Below are 18,462 nucleotides of genomic sequence, written 5' to 3'. Positions count from 1 at the left end.
TCCATGCCCTGTGAAGTTACATGAGTAAGAGCATATTTTCTATTTCAGACCTTTGAGGGTTTTAAAAAATTATTTCATAAGTTTTACATTTATTAACATATACACACATAATATACTCCTAATTGTCTCGGTGCTGAATATTTAGCTTGATTTTTCTATCTGCTATGCATTTTTTAATCTAAATTTACTTGCATGAGATTTTCTATTTTAATTTTAATTTTTTAAAAAATTTCTTTAAAATTCTACTCAGTTCAGTTGCTCAGTCGCGTCTGACTCTTTGTGACCCCATAGACTGCAACATGCCAGGCTTACTATTTGATTTTCTAATATTTGTTTATATTTGAATCTTTGCTATTTTCTTTCATCTCTTTTCCATTGGATACATTTAAAATGAATTATTGGGTGAATGCTTTTTTAATTTCTCTTCTCTATTTAGCCCTTAATACATAAGCGTTTAACATTATAAATTTATCTTTGAATATAATTCTAAATGTATTCTTCAAGTCTTTGTGTTATTATGTCATTGCTTCTAAATAGGTATTGATTGTGTTATTTTTTTCCTCTGCCTGTCTGGGATAATATTAATAGTATTTTGGAACAGAGAATGTGTTTTTAAAATTATCTTGTGGTTGAAATTGTAAAATTTAAACTTTCATTTATCTCTAATTTTATTCTATCATTTGCCACAAAGTATAGCTTGTTCAGTTTTCATTTCAAAACATTATTGAAGTTTGCTTTGTTAGTGTGTGGAAATATTACAAATGTTGCAAGAATTATTGAGAAAGACACATTTCCTGTTAACAGACTAGAATGTCTATAAGCAAGTGGTCATGGTTACATTCACTCGTTTTAGCAGTCAGATGTTTTATCCTTATTTGTTATTTAAAACAGTGTACCTAGTAGTTCATAATCTGGTGGTGATGTAATGACATCTCCCACACTGATTACATCTATGTTGGTTTCTCTTTGAATGTCTAAAAAGTTTTGTTTGAATTTCTTCTGCTATTTACGTCATTGTTGTCGGAAATTGACTATAATTCTACTTTGCCTTTTGCCTCAAATGTCACTGTTGATTATAACATTGCCAATTTTTCCTGATTTTTAAAAATGTATTCTTTCATTAAAACATTACTTTTATTTACGTGTCTTGTTGGGGCTTCCCAAGTGGTGCTAGTGGTAAAGAACCTGCCTGCCAATGCAGGAGATATGGGAGATGTGGGTTCAATTCCTGGGTTGGAAGGGTCCCCTGGAGGAGGAAATGGTAACTTGTTCCAGTATTCTTGCCTGGAAAATTCCATGAACAGAGGAGTCTGGTGAGCCGGCTTCAGTCCATGGGGCTGCAAAGAGTTGGACATGACTGAGTGACTGAGCTTATGTCTCTTGTACACAGTAAATTACCAGACTTTTTAAAATTCACACTGAGTTTTTGCCACCTAATGGCATTGAAACATGTAAAATATCATGTATGAAACGAGTTGCCAGTCCAGGTTCGATGCACGATACTGGATGCTTGGGGCTGGTGCACTGGGACGACCCAGAGGAATGGTATGGGGAGGGAAGAGGGAGGAGGGTTCAGGATGGGGAACACATGTATACCTGTGGCGGATTCATTTTGATATTTGTCAAAACTAATACAATTATGTAAAGTTTAAAAATAAAATAAAATTAAAAAAAAAGAAGTACTCAATGATTATTTTATAGTGATATTTAATCTTGCTAAATTCTTTTTTTTTTAGATGGGCCATAAAGCATGAAGGGACCAGCAAGCCAGGCCAGTGGAAACATTCCAGAGTTGAAAATCCTCTCTGGAATAAGCTTACCTACATGTGGCCAGTCCTTCCCAGTGGTCAACTTAATGAGGTCCTGTTTAGCATAAGGACATTGTTGTTGAGACTTATTTTAAGGTCCAGTATGTGATCAATGTGTGTGAAAACATCCTTGCGGTTTTTGATTTATAGTTGCTAGATGCAAGTGATCAATTGATTCTGTCATTCCATCAATTAATTAGAAAGAAGTATTTAAGTCATCAATTATGGGATGGGTATGGAATTTATTTCTTCTTGTAGTCTGTCAAGTTTTGTTTTATATATTTTGAAATTTGGTTCTAGACACACAAATGTTCAGAAATATTTTATCACCCTGGTGAATTAAAACTTCTGACATGTAGATCCTCTTTAGCTCTAGTAAATGTTTCAATTATCCAACACTAGTAGAAATATCTTTTGTTGTTGTTGTTGCTATTTACCTTATATACCTTCTTTTTATCCTTTTATTTTTCATATTTGTACATTCTTCTATTTTAGGATGGCTCTCCAGTAATCAGCATACAGTTAAGTTTAAAATACAATTTTGACAATCTTTATCTCTAAACTAAGGGTTTTAGTATTTTCTATTTATTGTAATGACATATATTTAGATTATTTTGTACCTTTCCTCTGTTTCATTTTTCTCCAATGTTACATCTCAGTCCTTCCAACTAAGATTATTTTCCTTTTGCCTAATATATGCCCTTCTTTTAGTCATTGGTATCAAACAGTTTTTACTTATCTTAGTTTATTTAAAATTTTATTTTTATATTTTCTTTTATGAAGAAAATTTATTTTTCTTTCAAATCATTAATTTTCTCTTCATCTTTAGCTAATGTGCTGAAAGTTCAAGTGTGGGTCAGCCCATGTTGTGAATTCTCAAGGAAGATTTTTTTCTTCCACCCAGAGAAAATGTTTGAGATGGTGTGTTTTACTTGCAACCAACCACCTGAGAGTCATTCTCTCTGGTTTGCCTTTTCAATGAAATTTATCATTTTGTGATTCTTGTTTTGTAAGAGGAGTGCTCCTGTTACACTTCTCAGGGCTGGGCCCTGAAATTTGTTTCCTGTACCCTTTCTCTCAAGGCCATGGAAGCAGAAGTTTGCTGGGTTTGAAAAACTCCCTCCCAGTAAAATTCAGTTTTAGTACTCTATCTCTCTGGGTCTACAGTATGCCTTGCTTTATTGCTAGGTCAGTGATATGTTCTAAAAGATTTTTTAAAAATGTATTCTTACCTTTTTAGTTGTTTTGTCACATTTTCTGGTCTCAATCTAGTTTTTTCTTTGCCTTTAAATCACAATTCCCTAAGCTTCCTCAGTGACTGAAACAATGAGTCTCAGAGCTTTAAGGGAAGGACAGATGTAGGCTGAAACCAAGAAGTCATTGCTTAGGGGCCCAAATACGCCCTTATATTTAGATTGTGGTGAAGCAACATCTGGGCTTCCCTGATGGCTCAGTGGTAAAGAATACGCCTGCCAGTGCAGGAGATTCAAGGGACACAGGTTCGATCCCTGGGTCAGGAAGATCTCCTGGAAGAGGAAATGTCAACTCATCCAGTATTCTTGCTGGGGAAATCACATGCTTAGAGGAGCCCAGTGGGCTACTATCCATGGGTTGCAAAGAGTCGGACACGACTGAGCACACGGCACACAGAAGCAACAGTCTAGAAAGCTGAGGGGTTTTTGTTGTCATTTTTGTTTTGTTTTGGAGATAAAGGAGGAGTTCTTAAAAATACCAGGGGCTGTGGTTTGGGTAGCCTGAGCCAGGGGCTAGATGAATTATGTGTCTAAGATTCAGGGTACAGCATCATGAGAGCCGTCATGGAGCCAAGGGTGGAGGGATAGCACAGAGACAGACAAGCCCAGCATAGGCCAAGGAAAAAAATGTGAGTTACTAATTGTAGGCTTTTCTTCAGAGGTCCAGAAAGGGCAGAGGCTAAAACCAAGAGAAGCAGAAAGGATAACTTACTTCTCAACTGGAGGTGGACAAGTGTCAGCGGGTTGCCCCAGTAGCCAATGAGAAGAGACACATATCTTTACAAATCAAGGACAAGTATCACATATAGACCATGAAGGGCTTCCCTAGTAGCTCAGACGGTAAAGCATCTGCTTGCAATGTAGGAGATCTGGGTTCGATCCCTGGGTTGGGAAGAACCCCTGAAGTAGGAAATGGCAGCCCACTCCAATATCCTTGCCTGGAAAATTCCATGGACAGAGGTGCCTGGCAGGCTACAGTCCATGGGGATCACAAAAAGTTGGACATGACTGACCAAATTCTCCTCTATAGACCATGAGCCCCTTTTCCCAATGGTACATGATTTTTTGAACTTTCATCCACACCCAGAGATCACACTGAAGAAGGGGAAAAGAAGGGCATATCCTTGAAAAGAAAGAAAAGTTTTGATAAGTTTGAACATTTAATTTGATTAAATATGTATCAAAAAGGACAGTGCTAAAAATCAGGCCAAAAAAAAAAAAGGCTTTTCCAACAAACAGGGGACACTTCTAATTGGAATATCAAGATTCCCTCCCACCGAAGGGTGACAGGGATGCCTCATAAGGAAGTGTACTTTCTTAGAAAGAGAGAAAAAGGTAATTATGGTAGACTTCACAGATACTGTGCTTATTTTTTTTTTCAACATAGTCTCAGATCAGATCAGATCAGTCACTCAGTCATGTCCAACTCTTTGCAACACCATGAATTGCAGCACGCCAGGCCTCCCTGTCCATCACCAACTCCCGGAGTTCACTCAGACTCACGTCCATCGAGTCAGTGATGCCATCCAGCCATCTCATCCTCTGTCGTCCCCTTCTCCTCCTGCCCCCAATCCCTCCCAGCATCAGAGATTTTTCCAATGAGACAACTCTTCGCATGAGGTGGCCAAAGTACTGGAGTTTCAGCTTTAGCATCATTCCTTCCAAAGAAATCCCAGAGCTGATCTCCTTCAGAATGGACTGGTTGGATCTCCTTGCAGTCCAAGGGACTCTTAAGAGTCTTCTCCAACACCACAGTTCAAAAGCATCAATTCTTCGCTGCTCAGCCTTATTCACAGTCCAACTCTCACATCCATATGTGACCACAGGAAAAACCATAGCCTTGACTAGATGAACCTTTGTTGGCAAAGTAATGTCTCTGCTTTTCAATATGCTATCTAGGTTGGTCATAACTTTCCTTCCAAGGAGTAAGCGTCTTTTAATTTCATGGCTGCAGTCACCATCTGCAGTGATTTTGGAGCCCCAAAAAATAAAGTCTGACACTGTTTCCACTGTTTCCCCATCTATTTGCCATGAAGTGATGGGACCAGATGCCATGATCTTCGTTTACTGAATGTTGAGCTTTAAGCCAACTTTTTCACTCTCCACTTTCACTTTCATCAAGAGGCTTTTGAGTTCCTCTCCACTTTCTGCCATAAGGGTGGTGTCATCTGCATATCTGAGGTTATTGATATTTCTGGCAATCTTGATTCCAGCTTGTGTTTCTTCCAATCCAGCGTTTCTCATGATGTACTCTGCATAGAAGTTAAATAAACAGGGTGACAATATACAGCCTTGATGAACTCCTTTTCCTATTTGGAACCAGTCTGTTGTTCCATGTCCAGTTCTAACTGTTGCTTCCTGATCTGCATACAAATTTCTCAAGAGGCAGATCAGGTGGTCTGGTATTCCTATCTCTTTCAGAATTTTCCACAGTTTATTGTGATCCACACAGTCAAAGGCTTTGGCATAGTCAATAAAGCAGAAATAGATGTTTTTCTGGAACTCTCTTGCTTTTTGTGATCCAGAGGATGTTGGCAATTTGATCTCTGGTTCCTCTGCCTTTTCTAAAACCAGCTTGAACATCAGGAAGTTCACGGTTCACATATTGCTGAAGCCTGGCTTGGAGAATTTTGAGCATTACTTTACTAGCATGTGAGATGAGTGCAATTGTGCCATAGTTTGAGCATTCTTTGGCATTGCCTTTCTTTGGGATTGGAATGAAAATGGACCTTTTCCAGTCCTGTGGCCACTGCTGAGTTTTCCAAATTTGCTGGCATATTGAGTGCAGCACTTTCACAGCATCATCTTTCAGGATTTGGAATAGCTCAACTGGAATTCCATCACCTCCACTAGCTTTGTTCGTAGTGATGCTTTCTAATGCCCACTTGACTTCACATTCCAGGATGTCTGGCTCTAGGTCAGTGATCACACCATCGTGATTATCTGGGTTGTGAAGATCTTTTTTGTACAGTTCTTCTATGTATTCTTGTCATCCCTTCTTATACAGATAGAGTAATTCAGTTAATTAATTATTTGACTTAAATGGTGAATGGTAGTTATATTAGGAAACCTAAGTTAACCACGTTCCTCTTAACACATACCTTTTAAAACAATAACATTTTTACTGTGTGTGTTAAGTTGCTTCAGTCTTCTCTGACTCTGTGACCCTATAGATGGACTGTAGCCTCCCAGGCTCTTCTGTCCATGGCATTCTCTAAGCAAGAATAGTGGAGTGGGTTGCCATGTCCTCCTCCAGGGGATCTTCCTGATGCAGGGATCGAACCTGAGTCTCTTACATCTCCTACATTGGCAGGAGGGTTCCTTACCTCTTCACCATAGTGCCATCAATAGTCTAGAATTTGACAACTAAATGATTTTGGGAATGAAAATGGATTACCTCACAGTTCTCCAGGCATGTAAACAGGAACAGTAGATTTTGGGTGGACAAAGTCACTATAGTCCAACAAAACCCTGACTTGGCTTATAAACTGAACAGAAAGGACTAAGGCAACTAAATTACATAAAATGATATAAATTGACCATGTATTTCAAAATAACTCAGCCTAAGGGTCCTCTTATTTCTTGAAATGTTTGCAGAAGAGAAAAAAAATATTTACCAAGCAGGGAACAGACATAGTTTTCAGTCAAATAAAATTCACTCTACTTGACTTCAAGCTTATTTAACTTATATGCAGAGTACATCATGAGAAATTGAAGCACAAGCTGGAATCAAGATTGTGGGAGAAATATCAATAACTTCAGATATGCAGATGACACCACTCTTATGGCAGAAAGTGGAGAGGAACTCAAAAGCCTCTTGATGAAAGTGAAAGAGGAGAGTGAAAAAGTTGGCTTAAAGCTCAACATTCAGAAAACGAAAGTCATGGCATCTGGTCCCATCACTTCATGGGAAATAGATGAGGAAACAGTGGAAACAGTGTCAGACTTTATTTTTTGGGGCTCCAAAATCACTGCAGATGGTGACTGCAGCCATGAAATTAAAAGACGCTTACTCCTTAGAAGGAAAGTTATGACCAACCTAGATAGCATATTGAAAAGCAGAGACATTACTTTGCCAACAAAAGTCCATCTAGTCAAGGCTATGGTTTTTCCTGTGGTCATGTATGGATGTGAGAGTTGGACTGTGAAGAAAGCTGAGTGCCGAAGAATTGATGCTTTTGAACTGTGGTGTTGGAGAAGACTCTTGAGAGTCCCTTGGACTGTAAGGAGATCCAACCAGTCCATTCTGAAGGAGATCAGCTCTGGGATTTCTTTGGAAGGAATGATGCTAAAGCTGAAACTGCAGTACTTTGGCCACCTCATGCGAAGAGTTGACTCATTGGAAAAGTCTCTGACGCTGGGAGGGATTGGGGGCAGGAGGAGAAGGGGACGACAGAGGATGAGATGGCTGGATGGCATCACTGACTCGATGGACATGAGTTTAAGTGAACTCCAGGAGTTGGTGATGGACAGGGAGACCCGGCGTGCTGCAATTCATGGGATCGCAAAGAGTCGGACATGACTGAGCGACTGAATTGAACTGAATATGAGGGAACCATATTTTCTCCGGTCCCATTTCAACATAATTGACTTTTTAAGCAAAAAGATGATTTTTTTAATTTGTAATTAATCAGAATTAATTTTTTCTTGGAAAGACTACATATAAATAGATTGTAATTAGGAAATGTGACATTAATCTTGTGGGTTTCAGAGCACTTTGATCACTGTAAGCATATATGTTAATTTTATTCCAGATTTAATTTACTGGCTTTATTACTTATCTAACCAATGTTTATTAGGTATTTAGGCAATGCAAACAGAGCAAGAAAAGAGACAGCATGATACCTACCTTCATGGAGCTTACTGTTTAAGATGTATGGGGCTGTGTGTCAAAAAGAAAACCAAATGCGTTCTTCTTTGCCAAATAAATATATTTGGGGAATATTGCATAAAACAGAGTGAGATGAATGAGATGATAAGGTTTAAACAAATTTAGATGTTTCAGTTGTAGAATTTGGTTACTTTGCATTCATTCATTCATTCATACATTTATTTATTTATTCATGCATTATTCAAACATCCCTAGTGGCTCAGATGATAAATAATCTGCCTGCAATTCAGGACAGTTGGGCTTGATCTCTGGGTCAGGAAGATTTCCTGGAGAAGGGAATGGCAACCCACTCCAATATTCTTGCTTGGAGAATCCCATAGACAGAGGAATCTGGCTGGCTACAGTCCAAGAGTCAGACAGGACTGAACAACTCACACTTTCACTTCCAAATATATTCTTCTTTGCCAAATAGATTTACTTTAAGATATTATTTGGGTTGTGAAACCACTTTTCATACATTCTTCCTTTTTTCATGTTGACTAGAGATGTTTTATACAGAAGCAAAAAAAAAACTAAACAATTCCAAGTTAATTCACTTCTGTATTTCCAGAATGATGTTTCTCTGAAAGGGAAAAAGTCTTTCGTGTAGTAACACAACACAAGTTGTTCATGCATTTAAAAAATTAACATCTTTCCTCTTCGTTAAAATGAAACATTAATTAGAATCGTCTGGAACATCTTAAGTGCCCAATACATGATGATGAATGTTTGATGAATGACTAAAAGATTAAAGATATAAGCAAGTGTGCTTATTTTTAAAATATATACAGAAATGACTCTTCCTATTATCAATTTTCTTGTCATTCTTTCTGAAGGAGTTTGATTGGCCAATAGAAGGACTGCTTCTTCCGAACAGTCCCCCCATGAAGAAACCCATCCATAAGGCACCAGAGCAGTACGTCCCTGTGAGACTCAGAGTTTTGCGGAATGGAGACAAGAACAAAGCCAGAGCCCATATTATGATCAGTCCGGACATCTCACCTGGGTGGAAAATGCAGTAAGAACAACTTGTTCATATTTCTCATCAAGCATACTTTCTCATTTCTACAGATTTTAGTCTTCTTGATTACAGGAGTTGCTTTTTTTCCCTCCCGGGAAAATTCTATGTTTGTTCTATTAAAGGTCTTCTGTATTGATATCTGAAAGTGTCAACTACCAATTGGCACTTGTCGTCTACCTCTACAAGGATTAAATCATGAATGGCTGCAGTTGCTGACTTTCAACACTCTGTGAAAGGAGTTCAGGGTGGAGAGCAGAAACGAGACACTCTGTGCTCTGGGTAAAACTGGCAGAACAGGTCTTTGGATGGCTATTTTCAGGAGACGATTTTATGAGCGTAATTCTTTTTCATCTTGTATCTAGAAGAACACTAAAATCGTTCATAATGACATCTGCTCCTCATGACTAGCAATAACCTTCTGCAAAAAAATATGTGCTTGATTACAGGTATTCTTCCTTCACCAGAATCCCACATAGACTGACCTGTCCCCCTACCTCTTTGGAGCAGTTTCTCAGATATCTGAGATGCGGTCTCCTGGGCTATCATCCTCATTTTGCCCTAAATAAAACTTAGCTCACAACTCTCAGGTTGTGCTTTTTTTTTCAAGTCAGCAGAGTAAAAACAGATACTAAGACTCCTTTCGTTTCTTTTATTTATTTATTTATTGAATTTTGCTTTGGCTGCGTTGGGTCTTTGTTGCTGCCGGTGGGCTTTCTCTAGCTGTGGAGAGCAGAGGCTGCTCCTCGTGGTGCGCGGGCTGCTCACTGCGGTGGCTCCTCTGTTGGCAGAGCACAGGCTCTAGGCATGTGCCCTTCTGCAGTTGCAGCTTTCAGGCTCTAGAGTGTGGGCTCAGTGATTGTGGCACACAGGCTTAGTTGCTCTATGGCTAGATTCACTTAGTTCCCATATCAGGAACTGAATTTGAGCACTATTGATTCAGGCTGGCCGTGGGAGAATACAACGAATTGCAAATAAATAGCTCCGATGGAAAAAGTTGTCTGATCAATATCTATTTTGAATTAGCATTGTTATTTGCATTCATTAATGTATTTTGAAATAACTGAGCTCGTTAATTGCTTCTTAAATATAATTTTATAATTTCTTATTTAAGTTTGTACTTAGTTATTGTTTACAGTATTATTTTTTTTTTAAGAGGCCTTCTAGAGGCCGAGGAGAAGGCCTCGGTTAGAGAAGGCGTCAGATCCGAGGAGACGTCTGGCTCCTGTTTACATTATTTATTTAAGTTATTATTACAGACAGTTCTTTAGATTTACACCTTTGGAATATTTAATGAACAAGCATAGCTTCACATAATCTATATTCTTGCCTTCTGCAAGAATCTATATTCTTGCATAATCTATAAAATGCCTATATTCGAGCATTTTAAATAGCATTTTAAAAGTGCACCATTCTAGAAAAGCATCAATTTCCACTTTAACTTATGTTACAAGGTTGGAATAAAATCTTACGAAACAGCCAGTGTTTCTCCAACATTGGAGAAAAGTCACCTGCTATATTTTCATAATGTTTTATGACAAAAGGAATCACAGATCAGTGCAAACTCTCATGTAAAGAATGAGTTAAAAACATTGTTTCTAACATTATTAGCAGTGATATTACCTCTTGACCTTTCTTTTGATATGTTTAGAATATTTGAGGCTGCTGATAATAGTTTAATATTACTTTCTTCACATTGATTAAAGATACTTCATACATCACTGAACAATGAGTAACATTCAGATTGGCTGTCTGCTGAACTGCCTGTATAGATGATAAAGTAAAAAATTAATCTTGACTAAAGTAAAGTCAACCCTGAAATTGAAATCTTTGACGCATTCATTTCATAATTAGTTCATTCTACTAAAATGTAAAATGTGAGGGTAATGCTCTTTAAGTATATATGACTTTTTTTTTAACATGAAAAACTAACAAATAATTTCTGTCCTTTCCTATCTTTGACTGTGTCTCAAAATTATATACAGATTTGATCTGACCAATTTTTGTTTTTAAATACATGGTTCAATCTGGTGATACAGACATAATTTTAGAGATTTATTACTTTGGACAGCTATTCTAGTAAAGAGTATGTGAAACTCTCTGCTATGTTCATGGAAGAGTGTGTCCTGGTTAATCAAATAGTCACTTTGTTCTCTACATGAATTACTGGAGTGGATTGCCATTTCTTTCTCCACTACATGAATTAATTATTCCTAAATGATTAAAATACGCTGGCATACACTTGACATTAAACCTCTACTGAATATCATTTCATTTTTCTTCACTGATTCAGAAAATTCTCTTCAGGATCATCAATAGCATTCTTTTAACTTCTCTCCAAGCTGTATGTAGGTACTGGTAACAGAAGATTTAATAAGGAGTGTTTTGGCTAAAATTACAGGGTGACTGGGTTGCCCAGCTCCACAGGGCACTGTTCACATAATCTCTGTGAATAGTGTCCCAGAGTTGTGCAAGGTGGAAGCCCTGCTGTGCTACTTTTAATATACCCATGCAATATGTCTCTTCTAAAAGAAATAAATGCTAATGATATGTAAGCATACATTACTTGCATTAACCGGAAAGTTATTTATAAGAGAGTTGGACTGTTTACTGTCTTCACCAGCAAAATCAGGTTAGAATGATGAAACATAGATCCATTTTAATTGAATTCTGCTCTGAAGTGGAATGAAAGTCACTTGGTTGTGTCTGACTCTTTGCCACCACATGGACCATACAGTGGATGGAATTCTTCAGGCCAGAATGCTGAAGTGGGTAGCCGTTCCTTTTCCAGGGTATCTTACCAACCCAGGGATCAAACCCAGGTCTCCCACATTGCAGGCAGATTCTTTACCAGCTGAGCCACCAGAGAAGCCCAAATTCTGCTCTCAGTTCAGTTCAGTTCAGTCGTGTCCGACTCTTTGCGACCCCATGAATTGCAGCATGCCAGGCCTCCCTGTCCATCACCAACTCCCGGAGTTCACTCAAACTCACGTCCATCGAGTCGGTGATGCCATCCAGCCATCTCATCCTCTGTCGTCCCCTTCTCCTCCTGCCCCCAATCCCTCCCAGCTTCAGAGTCTTTTCCAATGAGTCAACTCTTCGCATGAGGTGGCCAAAGTACTGGAGTTTCAGCTTTAGCATCATTCCCTCCAAAGAACATCCAGGGCTGATCTCCTTCAGAATCGACTGGTTGGATCTCCTTGCAGTCCAAGGGACTCTCAAGAGTCTTCTCCAACACCACAGTTCAAAAGCATCAATTCTTCAGCGCTCAGCCTTTTTCACAGCCCAACTCTCACATCCATACATGACCACTGGAAAAACCATAGCCTTGACTAGATGGACCTTTGTTAGCAAAGTAACGTCTCTGCTTTTGAATATGCTATCTGGGTTGGTCATAACTTTCCTTCCAAGGAGTAAGCGTCTTTTAATTTCATGGCTGCAGTCACCATCTGCAGTGATTTTGGAGTCCCAAAAAATAAAGTCTGACACTGTTTCCACTGTTCCCCCATCTATTTCTCATGAAGTGATGGGACCAGATGCCATGATCTTATTTTTCTGAATGTTGAGCTTTAAGCCAACTTTTTCACTCTCCTCTTTCACTTTCCTCAAGACGGGTAGCATGCTATTTTTTAGTTGTTTACTAATTCATTTTAGACAGCTTTGAGGAAGCTTTTGTTGTTGGTTCCTCCATCTACAAAGGAAGATCATGAAGATACTGAGTTGTCATGATCTTAGTAACAAGATCTTCTCCATTAGTTCTTGATAACAGTGTCAAGTTCATATAAATTAAGAATTGTGATTTTTTATGTCTCAGGTTAACTTCATCTCTCAGAACCTTAAACAAGGAAAATTTTATAATTTTAAAACATAAATATTTTAGTGAATTGTTAAAGGAAAGGCTCAGCATAAGTTATAAACTTCACATATTTTCAATGTATAGAGATATTACTTATTAGTAAGTTAGGATTCTCTCAAAGTCCTTAATATAACTTTTAAGACCCTTTAAGACCTGTTTCCATATATTTGTCTAGCTCTTTATCACCATTACCCCCAATTCTCATTCTTAAATCCTCTCAACTTCTAACACCTCTCATTTGCCTAACTAATAATAGTATATTGAGAATGAGCTTGGACTTCATTTCTAGTTGTTGACTCTAAACTTGACATCCCATCCCCACTCCTGAGTTACCTGTAGCTTCTCTGAACTCTGTTGCTCTGACTACTGTGGCCTTTTCACCAGGGTTGCTTCTGCCATTATCTGTGCTGTGATTATCTGCTTATGTCTCCATCCATGAGAGAGAGAACAGGGGGTGTGTTATTTATCCATATATGTGCTGTCTGCTCTGGTCATGGAACTGTGTGTCTCAGTTAATTGATTATTAAGCTATTTTATTCACCATATGCTTCAGGGCTCACAAATTTAGTGCTTGTTGAATGAGTAAATGAATTAATGATTGACTATACTTAATTGGGCTTTCTTGGTGGCACAGACAGTAAAGAATCTCCTGAAATGCAGGAGACTTGGGTTTGATCCCTGGGTCAGGAAGATACCCTGGAGAAGGGAATGGCAACCCACTCCAGTATTCTTGCATGGAGAATTCAACTGACAGAAAAGCCTGGTTGGCTACAGTCCATGTGGTAGCAAAGAGTTGGACATTTCTGAGTGACTAACGTAACATTTTATATTTGATTACATTTCAAATCAATGACTGAATGAACAGCTATATTTAAACACTGTATCTTTTATTTAATATAAAGATTCTAAAACTACAGAACACTGTCTTACCTAAAAATTTGAACAATGTGTATTCCAATTCTTTTTCTATGATCATCATTATTAATTTTTAATTAAAAACATTTTAAGTTTGGATTGATACTGAAACAGTATCTGAGTAACATACGAATATGAACAGTGTATGACCGGAGATGGTGATGAACAGGGAGGCCTGGCGTGCTGCAATTCATGAGGTCTCAAAGAGTCGGACACGACTGAGCGACTGAACTGAACTGACTGAACTGAGGACTAAAACATCAAAGGAAAAATTAATGTAATCTCTGCATTTTCTTCAAAGTTGATAAATTGACATCTTGAGTGTTCAACATTATTGGAAAAGGATTCAGATATTGAAAATTTATTTTCTTATATAAATTATTCATAGTATAAATGTGAAGTTTAATATTTAATTGTGATAGTATTTGAAACCCTATTTTAAAGAAAGGCATGTTTTTTAGGGTTAGTTCAGATCAGTTGCTCAGTTGTGATTGACTCTGCAGCCCCATGGCCTGCAGCACACGAGGCCTCCCTGTCTATCACCAACTCCTGGAGCCTGCTCAGACTCATGTCCATTGAGTCAGTGATGCCATCCAAACATCTCATCCTCTGTCATCCCCTTCTCTTCCTGCCTTCAATCTTTCCCAGAATCAGGGTCTTTTCTAAAGAATCAGTTCTTCACATCAAGTGACCAAAGTATTGGAGCTTCAGCTTCAGCATCAGTCTTTCCAATGAATATTCAGGATTGATTTCCTTTAGGATTGACTGGTTTGGTCTCCTTGCTGTCCAAGGGACTCTCAGGAGTTTTCTCTAACGCCACAATTCAAAAGCATCAGTTCTTCAGAGCTCAGCTTTCTTTATGGTCCAGCTGTCACATCCGTATCTGACTACTGGAAAGACCATAGCTTTGACTAGACAGACCTTTGTCGGAAAAGTAATGTCTCTGCTTTTTAATACGCTGTCTAGGTTGGTCATAGCTTTTCTTCCAAGGAGAAAGTGTCTTTTAGCTTCATAGCTGCAGTCACCATCCACAGTGATTTTGGAGCCCAAGAAAATAAAGTCTGTCACTGTTTCCATTGTTTCCCCTTCAAATTGCCATGAAGTTATGGGACTGGATGCCATGATCTTAGTTTTTTGAATGTTGAGTTTTTAGCCAGCTTGTTCACTCTCTTCTCTCACTTCATCAAGAGGCTCCTTAGTTCCCCTTCACTTCCTGCCATAAGGGTGGTGTCATCTGCATATCTGAGGTTATTTATATTTCTCCTGGCAATCTTGATTCCAGCTTGTGCTTCCTCCAGCCCAGCATTTCTCAGGATGTACTCTGCATATAAGTTAAATAAGCAGGGTGACAGTATATAGCCTCAATGTACTCCTTTCCCAATTTGGAACCAGTTTGTTTTTCCATGTTCCATGTCTGGTTCTAACTGTTGCTTCTTAACTGTTGGTTTTTTAGGGTAAATCATGATAAATTAAAACTTTATGATTTATTCACATACTATAACAAGCTGAATGATAATTGGCAATGTATACTGACATATCAGTCTAATCTTAGATTTTTTTTTTTCCAGATATGTTGACCCTGAAAGGAAAGGGAATGTGCAAAATTTTGTCACTAAATATTCTGAAGCCGAGACAAACCAGCCTGGATTTCACCAGCTTTTGGAGAGGTAAATAATAGCCTAAACGCAAAGGTATACTCCATTCAAGTGCCTGGATGATTATAACACAAAATACATGTGTACCTACATAAGAAAACAATTGTTAATATAATGATTCTGGAGTTCTTTCTGTGAAGTTTATAAGCTATGTGAGTACATGATAATATTTTCCCCCCAGATTTCTAGGTCTTGTGATTTTCTCCTAGTTTCTGAACTACCAACTCTATAAATGTAAATTTTTCCCATTAAAAATATATTTCACAATTTTATAGCACTTTGGTTTTAATTTATTTGTACTGAGAACAGAGTAGTTGCTATTTAAATCACTTTTTAAGTGTTAGTAATCTGTATCATGTTTTTGAAGTACATTGTAATTTTTCTTTTGATCAATATTTTCTTACCCAAATAAGAATTATTTCCATAGACTTTGATAATTGTTCAAAGGCAGAATACTTGATGTAAACTTTTTGCAAAATATGTTTTCTTCAATATGAGAGGACAGTTGTACAGAATTTAAGGAAAATTATGCCATCCTTCAGTAATTTAATAATTTACTCTAGACAGTTTTGGGAATCTTTGTTGCTGGTGACTCTTCCATCTGCAAAGCCTAAGGAAGATCTGACATAATAAGCATAATAATCCCCATTTAAAAATAATAGGTATAGACCATTTTGTTGATATCTCAATTTGCAGGCAACATAGAGTATTGGAAAAACCAGTCCTGAGAGAGTGAGTTAAGTTCAGTTCAGTTCAGTTCAGTCACTCAGTCGTGTCCGACTCTTTGCAACCCCATGAATCTCAGCACACCAGGCCTCCCTGTCCACCACGAACTCCCGGAGTTCACTCAGACTCACGTCCATCGACTCAGTGATGCCATCCAGCCATCTCATCCTCTGTCGTCCCCTTCTCCTCCTGCCCCCAATCCCTCCCAGCATCAGAGTCTTTTCCAATGAGTCAACTCTTCGCATGAGGTGGCCAAAGTACTGGAGTTTCAGCTTTAATGAGAGAGTGAAGTCAGAGATAAAACTCTGCTTTTCTAGATTCTCTGTAAATCAAAGCCACGTGGTTATCAGTCCTAACTTCTGGTGTCAGAGTCAGAGGATTTCATTTCTAGGACCTTTGCTTTCATGCAACAGAGAAATCCCGAACCACTCACTGAGCATCTCAGTCCCAGTTTCTTCCCTGTTATTCTATGATGATGCCCTCTCAGGAGGCTATGTGCTGTAGTAAAAAGACCCACAGAGTTTTAGGTTTGAATTTCAGTTTTTGAACTCACTAATTTTGTGACCTTGGGCAAAGAACTTAATTAAGCTCCAGGCTCAGTTTCATCATCCATAAAATGGGCTTCTCAGAAAGGGTGTGAGAATTAAGCAAGAGAGTAGCTATGAAGTGCTTGCAGTGCATGATTCATTTTAACAATATTTGCTGACTTTTATGTGTCAGATGCTTTACAGGTATTCACACATTTAATCTGTACGATATCCCTATGAGAGAAGTACTGCTCTGTCTACCTTAGACGGGGAGAATTAGGCTCAGACAAGATAAGTAACTTCTCCAAGGTTACAGAGCCTATTCATGAGAAGGCTAGAGTTTGAACCCAGTCGATCTGACTCCAAAGTCCACATTCCTTATTAGGCATTTAAGAGTCAGTTCCTTTCTTTTCTCTCCATTGATGCTGGCTGGCATGTGAACTAGCTAGAGGAATTCAATACAGAGGAAGCAGCTAATGTCTAACACAGCTGCTGCTGCTGCTGCTGCTAAGTCGCTTCAGTCGTGTCCGACTCTGTGCGACCCCATAGATGGCAGCCCACCAGCTCCCCCATCCTTGGGATTCTCCAGGCAAGAACACTGGAGTGGGTTGCCATGTCCTTCTCCAATGCATGAAAGTGAAAAGTGAAAGTGAAGTTGCTCAGCCGCATCCGACTCCTAGTAACCCCATGGACTGCAGCCTACCAGGCTCCTCCATCCATGGGATTTTCCAGGCAAGAGTACTGGACTGGGGTGCCATCACCTTCTCCAAACACAGCTACTCAGACCAATTAATATCAGCACTATTAAAATAGGGTTTCCAAGAATGGAAGGAAGAAAAATCGGCCAACTTCCTATTCACTCTCTTCTCCCAGTTGTCCTAAAACTGGATACTGCAGTAGTCCAAAATTCTCCCAGGAAAATGTGAGTGGGAGCAGGTTATGATGATGGTAACTCTCCTTAGGTCATGCTTGGATCTAGGGTAAGTAGCAGAATCTTTGGGCAGCATCCAGAGAAAATTAAGCGAATCTTTCAATTGGGGCTCAATCTTCTTCCAGCCCCCCCTCCCCCACCCATCCCTCCACCCCAGCTCCTGTGGATGAGAAACCTAGCCCGGTCCTCACCAATCCATCAGCCTCCAGGGTTGAGACTGAATTCCCACTGGCTTATTTCCTTCTAAGACCTCTCAGAAAAATGGAAGCCTAATTACTGGCTAAAATTTCTTTATGCCATCTAAGGAAATAAAATTGAGAAATATTTTTCATACAACTGGGTTTTCTTGATGAGCACAAAGTTACTTCTAACTCATGTACTATAGACAGTACATTTTAATAGAAAACAGCATTCTTTCGGGCATGCCCCATCATTCTGTTTATCTCTTCTTCCTCTTTCCCACAATTCCACCTCCTTACCTCTACCGTAAATGACTACATGAACTCCACCTCTCCACCTCCAGCACACCTTCCACTTTTCTGACAGTTCTCTTTCTAAAAAGCAGATCTGACTGCACCATTCCTCTGCCATAATACCCCCAGTGACTTCCTGATGCTTACGGGATAGAGGCCATGTTCATTAGTCTGGCATCCTAAGTGGTTCCCAATTGTTTCCTATCTTCTTTACCAGCTTTATCTGGCTCCACTTCCTGTCTACAAACCCAGCTCCAGCCATGTAAAACTTCTCTGAGTCCTAACCCTTGGTGAACACCTAATACTTGGTGAACTCCTGTCTGTTCATCAAAGTGAAAGTGAAAGTGAAATCGTTCAGTTGTGTCCAACTCTTTGCCACCCCATGGACTATAGCCTACCAGGTTTCTCAACCATGAAACTTTCCAGGAAA

General features: G+C 38.9%; 1 protein-coding gene across 1 annotated transcript in view; it reads left to right on the top strand.

The window, feature by feature from the left end:
* The window catches only part of DCDC1 (doublecortin domain containing 1), a 477,869-nt gene that overhangs the window by 393,135 nt on the left and 66,272 nt on the right, over positions 1-18,462 (top strand). Inside the window, exons 20-21 of the mRNA XM_055549196.1 lie at positions 1,737-1,860; positions 8,768-8,949. Of these exons, the coding sequence (XP_055405171.1) occupies positions 1,737-1,860; positions 8,768-8,949 (306 nt within the window). The remainder of the gene's footprint in view (positions 1-1,736; positions 1,861-8,767; positions 8,950-18,462) is intronic.

This window comes from Bubalus kerabau, chromosome 15 (genome assembly GCF_029407905.1).
Source record: "Bubalus kerabau isolate K-KA32 ecotype Philippines breed swamp buffalo chromosome 15, PCC_UOA_SB_1v2, whole genome shotgun sequence".
Classification (NCBI taxonomy): domain Eukaryota; kingdom Metazoa; phylum Chordata; class Mammalia; order Artiodactyla; family Bovidae; genus Bubalus; species Bubalus kerabau.
This window is presented reverse-complemented; position numbering and strand designations above follow the sequence as displayed.